Here is a 12,867-nt window from a genome sequence, read left to right as displayed (position 1 = left end):
GTTATCCCTAAAATAAACTAATGACTGGCTGAATGAATGAATTTCAAGGGGAAATGAGTCACAGATTAAATTTTGTTAACTAAGGTTACACACAGAAAACTGGTACTTTGTACATATTGCTGAATTGTTCTCTTTTAAGAATCTTCACTGAGCAAGATTTGATACTGCATGTACAGATGGACACATCTTAGTTTTTGTTGACTTGAAATAAACTTGTTATTTTCATTTCATTTTTACTGCATCTTTAGAAGGAATCTCAAAAGAATGAGGCAGCTCAAGTGCAGCGCCGACACGAGAGGAAGAAGGAGAAGAGGAAAAAGAGCACAAAGCTTCATCTCCACATCCAGGAGCAAAGTTTGGAGCCCATCCAAGGCCAAGCGGGTACCACGGGCCAAACAGTGGACACCCATATCCAGCTGCAGCCTAGAGAATCTACACCCGACCAGACGGACAACTCTCAGAAGACAGTTATCCAAATTGAACCAAAGGTAAATACTCTAAATTTTGTCTGATTAATAAAAGCTGGAGTAAAACATTGAATTTCAAGAAAAGATTTTTTCTCAGGTTCCCAAAGTCAATCAACCTTCAGTGATCCAAGAGACAGGATTCTGCAAAGAGTTTGTCATAGGAGATCTTGTGTGGTCTAAGGTGGGCACTTACCCATGGTGGCCTTGCATGGTATCATCTGACCCACAAATGAAGGTCCACACACGCATCAATACTAGAGGTAAGTGCTAGTAGCTTTTTAGACAATTTTTGAATGTGAAGTGAACAAGTGAACAATAAATTGTAATTTGTGATTCAGGTCACAGGGAATACCACGTCCAGTTTTTTGGCAGCGTTGCAGAGCGAGCCTGGATACACGAGAAGAGGATTGTCATATACCAGGGCAAGAAACAGTTTGATGAGCTCCAGGCAGACACACTGCGCAGGACCACAAACACTGTGGAAAAACACAAAGTATGTGAACTAGTTAATCTTTGTAATTTTTGGGGGGTATTTTCACATTTGAATGGCTCTCATACGTATAATCGTTAACTGGCTTTTTTATATGTTGTGATGCTACAGAAATGTTATTGACAGAGTTAGTAACCACAAAATTAGATGCAGCATTAATATACTCCTGTGTGTTTGTATATATATATATATATATATAATTCCTTGTGATTGTGATTGTTTCTGTAGATTTTCCTGGTCTTCATGCTATGATTTTTTTTTTTTTGGTTGGTAATATGGCCATGTAATAGGTAGTACAGTGTAATAATGTGTACGTATAGATGAGCTTATAGCATTTTTTGTTTAGCTGCTAAACAAAAAAATGGTTTAAAAATCACCAAATTCACACCAAAAACTACTATAAAAATACTTTTTACTACTTTTTTGGGATGACAAATTTTACTTTTTAATTAGTAAAATTATTTTGAAATAACGATACTCTTACTTGAATAACAGTTTTGGCTATTCTACCCACCTCTGTATATGAAAATATCACATCGTGTTAATAAATACTGTGATTTATACGGCTCCAGACTGTCCCAAAATGGTCATATTTTGCTCCTAAAATTTAGGTTGGTTCGATTAAATTTTCCATCCACTCGGATATGTATCACCAGTAAATTTGCCAATTTGTAAAAATATTATCAAATGTTTTTTTTATTGATGACCAATTTTCAGCTTAGGGGCTACTGTGCTCCTTGCATTCCATCATATTATCTTTATCCAATCTCACCCATGCCATCAGGACGTATTAAATTTGATCAGCGGGGTTTTTCAAAATAGGAGTTAAAAAGTCTCGTATTTGATGTCCTGTTAGCAGATTGAAATAAAAACACAATCATTGAGACATTTTCCTTTCCAGCTTCTGAAGCCTATCCCTCAGAGGGAGCGCGCTCAGTGGGAAGTAGGCGTCGGCCACGCAGAGGACGCCTTCTTGATGACGCGCCAGGAGCGTATCGACAACTACACCTTCATTTACGTCGACCCGGTCCCTAACGAGACGCCGATCGCCAAGAAACCTGTTGGCCGCCCTGAGAAACGTAACCGGCGCTCCAGTGACTCAATCAATAAGAAGGAAGACACAGGAGTGAAGTCGCCCGAGAGAGAGCAGCCGCAACGGAGACAGCTGCCACGCCGGCAGTGTAGCATTTCCAACGCAGATGACAGTAATGGCTCAAATGAGAAGAAGAACCTTAGGGGGGATCAGAGTAAGTCTGATTCCCCTAAACAGGATACTGGTACTGATGGGGGGGCCAAGCAAGATTCTCCAGCACCTGTCAGGGCGTGGAAAACTGCAGCAGCTAGAAAACTGCTGCCTCTCTCCATCACCATGAAAAGGCTGAATGTCGAGATTACAAAGTGTGACTGGCCTCTGCTGCAGAAAAAGATTGCTACCTTGCCTAAAAAAGAAGAGAAGGAAGATGAGGTGGAGCAGGAGAGAGTAACGGGAGAAGGCAGGCAACCTGACCTGGGCTACTGCTCGCCTGAGGTGAGTGAAGCATGTCTAAGTCTTCAGATATGTTGTACACTGAACCCGCCCATGTATCAGAGGGATATGATCCATGATATAGAGCTGGGTAGTAGTGGTTCCTGGCAAGGGCTGGTTGGACAGTTGCCTGGGCTGCCAAGTTGCTTGGGGTGCTCTAGGCCCCCCCCGCAATATAGCCTGTAAATATTTAGTCGAAACAATTTACTGACCAAGAATCTTTATCAAGCCGTTTTGTGGTGCTCACAAGACTGGGAGGAGCAATTCCCATATATGATGTATAAGCAGACGAATAGCCTGCCATCCATTTTGCGTGGCTTGAAAAGTAACAGTAGCTCATTAAATCAAAGGTCATTCAAACTCACGAGTTCAAAATGAAACTATAATGATCACATAACGACGAAGTAAATAGCATAACTAGCAATTAACGAAACATCTAAAATAGTAAGTGAAGAAATAATAGCACAGAACACGAACTTGGAATGTTTTCGATCTTTAGCGCTGCAGAGCATGCTGGGTGGCATGAGGCATGTTGTTAGACAACAGTGATGACAGAAGGTGGCAGCTAAAGTTGTCTGTCCCTCCCAAGGGAAGCGAGTGATTACAGTGAGCAGTGACTGCTAAATAATGCTTCTTGAAGATAGTGTTGTTCAACAGTGTTGAGAATTCTATGGCTATTTGTTAAAGAAAAATGATGTGAATATTCTTCTATTTATACTTTTACAGCCCAAAATCCACCACATTTGTGGTTACTGATAGGCCTTGCATCCACTGTGTGCAACTGAAATAAAAGTAAAAAAGTTTTAGTTTTTTTTTTAAAAAACGTTGTACACTATGTTGTTTTAAGCAGGACAGCAGAGCTAAGCCCGAGGCGAGTCCTGAGGAGGATGAAGATGTGGACGATATGGAGGAAGATGGGGAGGAGAGGAGGGAATCCCCTGCCAGTCGGAGCGAGGAGGGCGGAACCCAGCCCACCTCCTCACCCGGCTCTCCACACAGCAGTACACAAGGTTTTTAGAACACCTACCTTGATGCTTTAGGGCACAAAGGAACCAGATAGCTAAATGCTTTCATGGTTTTTCAGGTTCTCAGGAGAGGAAGCTGCAGCGACGGTCAGTCAGGAGCAGGTCGGAGTCTGAACGAGGCAATGACCCCATTCCAAAAAAGAAAACCAAAAAAGAACAGGTATCAAAACAGAGCACTGTTTACACTGTTATACATCAAAAGTCTTGGGCATTTATTTACATGACAAGTTGACACTTTAAAAGAGGTTCTCAAAGTAGAGGTTTTTGGAAATGATGCTTATGTCAGTTGTGTTTATTTAGCGATACTTCCATATCAAAGCTGGTAAAGTGGTATCAGTGTTGTTGTCCACTGTGAGTACAAAGTCAGATGAACATACTGGTTTTGGCAACGGTGTGGCCTAAAGATGTCATTTAGATTTTTAAAAATATATAATTTCAATGTCATTGTGTAAACGAGCAAAATAAATCTGCAACACAATGCTTTTGCCTTTTTAATGTTTTCCTCAACTAACCTCAGTTTCTCTGAAAAGTTTGTTTCCCCTTATAATTTCAGGCAGAGATGGCCCCTGAGGCTGCACCAAGGGCAGGTTCCCAGAAGGGTTTGTGTTCACACTTCTTTATACTTGACCTTTTTATACAAAAGCATTCTTTTATTGATTGCCCTTGTTGTCGTTGTTCAGGAGCCAGCGAGATATCTGACGCCTGCAAACCGCTAAAGAAGCGAAGTAGAGCATCCACCGACGTGGAGATGGCATCGTCTCAGTATAGAGACACGTCAGATTCTGACTCTAGAGGCCTCAATGATCCACAGGTAAGGTTGTAGACAAAGGCTAGGCTCAAAAACACAAATGAATATATCAAGTTTAGCTAGCTAGGTAGTTAGCTCAACAAGCAAGTCTTTTCACCTCTTTCAGGGTTTATTTGGAAAGAGTCTTGATAGTCCAGCAGCTGCAGATGCAGACGCCTCAGACACTCAGTCTGTGGACTCTGGCTTGTCTCGTCAGGATGGTAGCTCTGGGAAGAGTGACACAGTCTGTCAGGTCAGTGGTAATTCCCGTTGTATCCCATTCATGAAAACATTAAATACTTACTTCTGTGACATTTATGTACTGTATAGATTTGTGAGGTGTACGGTGAAAATTTGGTGGTGTGTGAAGGTGATTGCAACAGGCAGTTCCACCTCGACTGTCTAGGTCTGACGTCACTACCCGAAGGAAAGTTCACTTGCCTGGAATGTAGAAATGGTAAGTGGATAGTTTTACTTTGGCAATGACTACGTCCTTACGTTCTCCATTCTTGGTCTCTCTATTACCCTTTTTTAGGCAAACACGAGTGTTTCAGCTGTAAGAAAGCAGGCAAGGAGGTGACACGTTGCTCTGCGACTGGCTGCGGATGTTACTACCATAAGGATTGTGTTCAGAAGCTCCCAGGAACTACCAGCTTCACTGGCGGAGGCTTCAGTTGCCCTCAGCACAGCTGCGCCACCTGCTGTCTGGAGCGAGACCTGCAACGTGCCAGCAAAGGTGAACAAGTCGTTTCCCAGATTTTTTTGTGTGCTATGAGTAAAGTAGAGTGGCTAAGAAGTGTCAGTCAGTTTGCAAATTCCTAATGCTTTACGAGAGAAAAAATCACGAATGCCAAAGTGTGCAACAGAAACAGAAAATAACCACAACTGAACTAAACGTAGGCAACGTCACACTGGTAGATAGACTTTGAGTGACATTTCCTTGTGACGATCTCTGCTTTAGGCTTTATGATGTTAGCGATACCGTTAGTCAGTCCGACATGAGTGTGCATTTATGTACCCCAACTTATTTTGGCCATTTTTGATGTTATTGATAGTGCTGTCAAACGATTAAAATTTTTAATCGAGTTAATTAGAACTTAAAAATTATTCGTAATTAATCGCAATTCAAACCATCTATAAAATATGCCATATTTTTCTGTAAATTATTGTTGGAATGGGAAGATAAGATACAAGATGGATATATACATTCAACATACGGTACATAAGTACTGTATTTGTTTATTATAGCAATAAATCAAAAAGATGGCATTAACATTCTGTTAAAGCGATCCATAGATAGAAAGACTTGTAGTTCTTAAAAGAAATGTTAGTACAAGTTATAGAAAATTTATATTAAAACCCCTCTTAATGTTTTCGTTTTAATATAATGTGTAAAATTTTCAATCAAAAAATAAACTAGTAGCTCGCCATTGTTGATGTCAATAATTACACAATGCAGGATTTGGTGACAAAACACCAAAAACTACAAGTAATAAGTGGACATTACACTGTGCTGTCATTTTAATCTGTTTGAGCGGGGCATGTGCGTTAAATGCGTCAAATATTATAACGTGATTAATTAAAACTTAATTACTGCCCGTTAACGCGATAATTTTGACAGCCCTAGTTATGGACCATAACATTTTTTAACAAACATCTGTTATGTTGACAGTATATGTTAGTCGAAAAATTTATCAACAGATTAATAGATTATTTTTCAACAGCAGATTGGTACTAAACAGTTTTTACCTATGGACTGGTTTACTCCAAAGCCAAGACGGATTCATTGACTCTAGGGCTGCAGCTATCGATTATTTTAGTAATCGATTAATCAATCATCTAGTTAGCTCGAATAATCGAAAAATCTGTTTAGACTAGATTATTATTGCAGAATAAATTTTAGGAGATGTAAAACAAAGGCTTGCTAAGATCGCACTTTCAAAAGAGCATTAAACGCAAATAGAAAATAAAATTCCAGAGTGTTTCTTTAAACTGCAGGATTGCACTTTCATTTAAAAATAAAATAACTGAGTTTAGCCTCAAATGATATTAAAAAAAATAATAACTGAGGATCTAAGTACAAGAGAACAATTGTCTAACTTGCCTAGTAAAAGTCCGCAAGCTTAAATGCTATAAAATGCTAACGTTTTTTTTTCTACAATGCGCTTAACAAATCGTTCAAAAATATTCCCACAAAAAACTGCTAAATATTCCTATGTACAGAATTACGAGTGCATTAAAGAAATATCAGCTCATACAAAAACTTACCTTATGTTGGTCTTGACAAGGAACAGCTGGATTTAGTTTCATATTCACTGTTGCCACTAGAGGGCAGGGTATCCACCCAAATCAATATAACTACATATAAACACTTTCAAAACAAACCATTACAACACCACTCTAAACGAATCCTCGAAGCAGCCAAATTTGATTCGAAGATTTTTTTCTAATCGAACTACTCGACTTGATTAATCACTGCAGCACTAATCGACTCATCCGTTCACGCTCTGGTTCATATAGTATATGAAAGTAGAGTTGTCTGAATGTACTTCATGGTGTCAAGTGAATGTGTGCGTTTGGTGTTGGGGCTTTTTTTTGCTGCTTGCTTCACTACGAACAGTCTAAATGACTCATTTTGTCACACAATGCACTCCTTGTAATCTATACTTTCCTCTCTCCAGGTCGTCTGATGCGTTGTATACGCTGCCCGGTGGCGTATCACACTGGGGACAGCTGTGTGGCGGCGGGGAGCGCCGTCCTAACACATCATATCATGATCTGCAGCAACCACGGCAGTACCAAGAAGAATGGCCTCCTCACTTCTCCAGTCAACGTGGGCTGGTGTTTCCTGTGCGCCAGAGGTAAGCCCTGACCCCTGTCTTACACGTAGTTCACACTCAAACTAACACACAAACACATACTTTTGCGGCCACCCTGAAAAGGTGTTGTGGAGGAAGTTATCGTTGCTTTTTAAAAATCAACATTATCATTTGCACTACGACATGTAAAACAAAACTTTGTTGCCCTCCATTGTCGTAGTTTTTTTGTTCTGGACTCATTTTGGCAAGCTTTTTTTGTTTTGTTGTAAACCTCACGTACATATTTCAACCAGGTTTCCACCAAGTGGTACAGTTCAGTTGTTGTCACCTGTGCTATGGATTTCAATAGTAAATCCTGAACTTGTCTATCTTTACCTTGCAATTTTTAGTCACAATCACAGTAGTTTAAAATCAGACCCGAACGGTAAATTTAATACAAGGATAGATTGATTATTATTTAAAGACACTACCTGAGGATTATTCTCTTAACAACCATTTTCCACAGAGCTGGTGCTGGTTTTCATTCCGGGCTAGTGCTAGCGTTAGCATCGGTTATTTCTGTTTCTTTCAACCAAGTACTGGCCCAAGGGGCTGAAAATGGGTGCTTAGCAGGAACCAACTCGTTGCTGGGCTAGACAAGGGCCAACAAAGCATTAACTACATCAGGGGGCAGAGATATATTGACGACGCGGATTTTCCTGGGCTTAGCTCAGGTGAACTGCACACAGTATTGTCGTCATGACGTCTACGCATCGATGGCGTAACATAAGAAATGTCGTGCTTGGTGGTGATCTGGCAGCGATGGCTTCTTTTCTTAACTCACGGAGAACATTTCGAGACATTTACTCATTCAATGGGATGAGAAAGAGTCTCAAGACCTTTGACCGCGGGTGTACATGATCACGTTTGCCTGCAGCGACGCGCTGGAGTTTACCTGCAAACAAGGAGCCCCCCATGCCCTTGCTTAATGTGGAGACGGGCGTCAGGAACAAGACCTTTTATTCCCATGTGTGGTGCAGCACACATAAATCAGATGCATTTCTGGATTTTTCACTCAACACCCCATTAACGTTCAACTCTCGCTTACAGCTCATGTAATGATGTTTGGTCATTTTCTGATGACGCGGTGACGTGGCTCCAACTTGACTACTTGATGATCGAAAACAATACAGGGTCTTGGGAAGCACGTTAAAGCTCTGCACCAGCACCGAACATACGCGCTCATTCTTTTTGTGGCTAAGGCGCATTGCTGCCCTCTGTTACAACCTCATTGTAACAGAAGGCAATTACACCTTTTGGTACCATTCCCAGCTAAATAGTACACTGAACTGAACTCTACTGCACGGTGGAACTAGGACTTTTGATATTTGCATTGCCTGATTCCTATTTGGCTCCATTTTATATGACTATCAGGGCTGCTAGCTGTAATTTGTTGTTTGTTTTCTTCTACAAAGTGCCAAGCTTGTTACTTTGCACTTTTGCACAAAGATTCTTACATGTCCCAGATGTTGATTTTAAGAACTGTCAATGATTTTTTTTTTTTTTTTTTAAACAAAGAGTCCATTGTACTGTCCGGCCGCTTTGTGTTTGGCCAAACTGTTTTACATGTTTCTTACTTTTGTTGTGAGCCTGTGTGAGAGACTGTGTTTGTTCTTTTTTTTTTTTTTCTTTTTTCTTTTTTTTTTTGATTTACGTTTTTTCTTTTTTCCTTTTTTTTTTTTTTTTTTTTTTTTTGTTTGACTGCGGCTCACCCCCGTCTCTTCCTGTGTGTCTTGTGTAGGGCTGTTAGTGCAAGACCTTACTGACACCATATTAAGTTCATATGCCTATAAGTCCCACTACCTTCTGACTGAGTCAAATCGTGCTGAGTTGAAATTACCTATGATTCCCTCTCCTTCGTCAGCTACCAAAAAGAATGTTGGGAAAGGTAACTGAACAGTTTTTCTCTTTCTCCGTTGTCCCCACGGGTTTGTGTTTGTATTGTGCCTGCTCCCGTCCCGATCAGTTTTTCCCTTTTTGAATGCCACTTTCATTTCAGTGCCTTGCGGTACAACCTTAATTGACGAGTTCAATCGGCAATAATTGCTGTGCAGAATTGTGCATTGAATAAATAACCTCAGCCTGAACATCTTTTTAATTAACAGAACTCTATGAGAACTGCCAGTTGGATTCATCAAAGAAAACAAATCATTCCATTTTTCCATTATGATTACTCTCATTAATAATACAGTGACCATATTCGCTGAAATATACATTTAAAAAGTAAAAGCTCAGGATTCAGTGCCATTGACAGTGATAGGCATCCAATCCATTTGTGGGCTGGCAATACATTTAAATATTTATTACCATATTATACTCTAAATATACTGTATATTACAGTATTCCAGAATAAGTAAAAAATAAATCTGAAAATGAATTAATTTGTAAATCCAGAACCACAAATATGCGGGGGCCCACGGTTGTAAAAGGCAAAAACTTTCTTGGGGACCCACGGTTGTAAAAGGCAAAAACTTTCTTGGCATCCAAGGGGCAATGTGGTGCTTACATGCAAGTAACACATTAGATTAGATAAAGTTACAAAGAACATGGCAGCAAATCTGTAGTAACTTTTTTTTTGCACACAATATAGACTATATTAAGACGTGCAGCCCTTCTTTTGTAGGTTCTGTTGCAGAGGTGGGTAGAGTAAGTCAAGTAAGAGTAGTGTTACTTCAAATTAACATTTCTCAAGTAAAAGTAGACATAACATTTTTTTACTCGAGTGCAAGTAAAAACATATTCAGTGAAAAGAATACTCAAGTAATAAATAACATTGTGAGTAACTGCTTAAAATTTCAGATTTTTTTAAGCAATATATATTTTATTCTCAGGACAACGGCGTCTATATGAATTGTTGTAATACTGTACTATAACATAACCATATTAGACGCAGAAATACACAAAATCTAATTCCGATTAGTAAAATCTGCAGAAATGAAACCTTAGCCGCCAAAGAGCATGAGTACCCTCTAGTAGAGGAAAAATATTTCGTACAATGAAATGAAAACAATAAATTTCTAGTTTTCCGTGGTTTCCGTGCCAAAAAATAACTGGGAGAGAAGTTGAAATCCTCGAGTGAAATAGTTAGTTTTTATGGTGCCTTAAATACGCCACTTGATTGAACAGGCTGGTGTAATCATAGGAGTTCCGAGTGCAAGCTTGCGTGTAGTCATGTGAGTGTATTGTTACGGATGATTCATTGTTATAATGGAGTCCTGTGATTATTGTTGCGACGTCTCAATTGTGAAAGTGGTAGAGCCAATGTGAGCATTCACGTGAAAAATAAAGTCAAATCTACTATGTAGAATATACAGTAGAGGAAAAATGTCATGACTATAGTGTAACGGAGTACAAGTAACTTTTCTTCTTCACAAATCTACTCATGGTAAAGTAAAAAGTATGGTGTGGTAAAACTCTTATTAGTGCATTTTTTCTCAAAATGTTACTCAGGTAAATGTAGCGCATGACATTAAAATGTTAATACAATATAATACATTACTATATAAAGTATATATCTACTTCAAGTACAGTATCTTTATTTTATGTTCATCGAGGCCATGATTATTGAGAATTTTCTATGTCAAAAAACTCTACAAATATACTATGTAAAAAATGCTTTAAAAAAAAAACTACCTCCTTTAGTTGATCATTGCTTTCGATACAATTTGTTTTGATGAATAAATTACTACTATTATTACTTCTTGGTGAATGCAACATATTGTTCTCACTTGATCAAGCAACAATCAGTGCTTAAACAATGGTTTTTGCATGGGGCCTATTGTAAAACATGATGATGCCGGGTAATGAACTATGCTGTGAACCCCTAGCTAATACGCCCCTACAGACTCTAGTTGGTCTGTTTAAGAGCACTGATGGCGGCGTAGCCCCCTAGTGCTCAATGCCCTGCGTTGGTTCAAGCTGTTTGTGGTTTGTGGAGGTGCACTGCTTCTCTGGCTGAGCATTGTGGGCCTATTTTATTTATGCAAAAGGCCATGTGCAGCTTCCCCTTGCTTCAACCCTGACCCCAATTTATTTTTGAGTGAAATCAACAGATGAACTGACATTTCAGTCGCATATAGTACTACACCTTTGACCTGCCTTGGATGGAATTTAAACACAATTAGATCATGAGCAGAGTACAAGCTTGGAGCAGAAATACCAACATGCTGTAAATAATTTGCTGCAAATTCCATACAAGCTGGTCTATGCAAGGTGCGGTATGTGTGATGGGGACCAGTTTGCTTCATTGGCAGGAGTGCATGCCTGCTGCTTTTTTGTTTTGTTTTGTTTTGTTGCCAGTCTGTTTTTTTTTTTTTTTTTCTTAATGATTTTTATTTTAAACCCATGATCACTGGCTGATTGGAGTCCTGTGCTGCTTCTGCATGTGTGTCCAATTGACAGGACCTTTGTACCCTGCTCTGAATCTGATTGTCAGACATGCGAAACTGATGCAATTAAAAGTGGGAACCAAGCGGACGACCTCAAGCAGGGGTAGCCAACCATTTTTAGCTGCCGCTTTGCTACACGGTTGTCTTCTAGGAGCCTTAACTAGAGCCTTGACTAGATGTTGAAAAATGGTGCTCAGTTTGATCTGTGCGTGTGTACAGTGGAACCTCCTAAATGGAACATAATCTGATTAATAATGCTATGATTTCAATTCTCTTTTATTTTTTTAAATATTAAATGTAATACAATCAAATTTAACTCAAATAATGTAAGACTCTGTAACCTTTGAAGATGCCTGACAGAAGCGTAGTTCATCAATTTGATAACAAATTGTGCGTGCAATGGATAATTGTCACATTGTTGCCTTCCTATTATATTTTTTAAAACAATTCCCATCTAAAACAATAATTTGATATCTAAGTACAACCATCCAGACAAATATTTGGTGCCATTGATGGCAATAGACATACAATCCGTTTTGATTAGGAGGGGCTAGAAGTGATAGCCTGGCAAGCTAGCTTAACTTTCGCTATTTACATGATACATGGCAAGTCAAGTCTGGTGATACAAGCACTGGCTGAATCTGAAAGAACCAATCACTGAAACACCAATGTGATGTAAACGGAATGCAACTCACCCTGTCAGTTGTCATCCATATGTAGTTCTCAATCATGGCATGCAATCACAATAAATTCCATTTTTGTGTGAAAAATCTAGAAGTACGTGGTATATTGTCATGTACTGTACTTGTTTTTGAAAAGACAACAAACGTAAATTTTGGGAAAGATTTGCGGAGTTCGGTCTGCATTTGACTCTGACGGCTAGACGGAGAGTATTTTCAAAGGTTTGATGGTCTCTAAGCTTAATATGAGCCTTTAAACTCCCAGGAGTATAAAAAAAGATTCTCTCTTGCTTCTCTTTGTGACGCATCATAAAGTCCTGCATCGCGTGCTTTGATTCATCACTCGATATTGGACCAGAGTGGAAATCCTATTCAAACCACAAAAGACCAGACTGACTTTGCATGTACAGGGAGTCCTTGACAGCAAGTTCTGTTCCTATGCTGGCGGCGTAAGCCAAATTTCCGTGTAAATCGGATTTCACCGTTAAAGTTGAAATTCACGTTAAAATACTTTGTATATAGTATTAAAATACATGAAAATAAAAATATATGACTATGTACTTACCTTTACAGCTTAGAGGTGGATGGAGAGTTGAGGTTTTCAATGGTTTATGTGCAACTGAAAGCACGGAACACGACTACTAACG

At 39.3% G+C, this 12,867-nt stretch overlaps 2 protein-coding genes across 11 annotated transcripts in view; one reads left to right on the top strand and one right to left on the bottom strand.

The window, feature by feature from the left end:
• letm2 (leucine zipper-EF-hand containing transmembrane protein 2) overlaps positions 1–12,705 on the bottom strand; it is a 49,767-nt gene extending 37,062 nt beyond the window's left edge. The window contains exons 1-4 of one of the 7 annotated variants that reach the window (XM_057830995.1): positions 4,599–12,704; positions 4,413–4,521; positions 4,020–4,337; positions 3,510–3,617 (exon numbers count right to left, since the gene is read on the bottom strand). The gene's annotated coding sequence lies outside the window, so the exon portion shown is untranslated. Of the gene's footprint in view, positions 1–3,509; positions 4,338–4,412; positions 4,522–4,598 lie in introns of all 7 variants that reach the window. The other 6 variants (XM_057830996.1, XM_057830997.1, XM_057830994.1 and 3 more) reach the window with 6 other exon arrangements.
• nsd3 (nuclear receptor binding SET domain protein 3) overlaps positions 1–12,867 on the top strand; it is a 37,629-nt gene that overhangs the window by 5,167 nt on the left and 19,595 nt on the right. Inside the window, exons 3-15 of one of the 4 annotated variants that reach the window (XM_057830988.1) lie at positions 249–488; positions 565–727; positions 806–960; positions 1,859–2,485; positions 3,330–3,492; positions 3,567–3,667; positions 4,061–4,106; positions 4,188–4,318; positions 4,422–4,547; positions 4,625–4,751; positions 4,830–5,030; positions 6,976–7,155; positions 8,894–9,040. In XM_057830988.1, the coding sequence (XP_057686971.1) occupies positions 249–488; positions 565–727; positions 806–960; positions 1,859–2,485; positions 3,330–3,492; positions 3,567–3,667; positions 4,061–4,106; positions 4,188–4,318; positions 4,422–4,547; positions 4,625–4,751; positions 4,830–5,030; positions 6,976–7,155; positions 8,894–9,040 (2,407 nt within the window). The remainder of the gene's footprint in view (positions 1–248; positions 489–564; positions 728–805; positions 961–1,858; positions 2,486–3,329; positions 3,493–3,566; positions 3,668–4,060; positions 4,107–4,187; positions 4,319–4,421; positions 4,548–4,624; positions 4,752–4,829; positions 5,031–6,975; positions 7,156–8,893; positions 9,041–12,867) is intronic. The other 3 variants (XM_057830990.1, XM_057830989.1, XM_057830991.1) reach the window with 3 other exon arrangements.

The sequence above is a fragment of the Corythoichthys intestinalis genome, chromosome 3 (genome assembly GCF_030265065.1).
Source record: "Corythoichthys intestinalis isolate RoL2023-P3 chromosome 3, ASM3026506v1, whole genome shotgun sequence".
Classification (NCBI taxonomy): domain Eukaryota; kingdom Metazoa; phylum Chordata; class Actinopteri; order Syngnathiformes; family Syngnathidae; genus Corythoichthys; species Corythoichthys intestinalis.
This window is presented reverse-complemented; position numbering and strand designations above follow the sequence as displayed.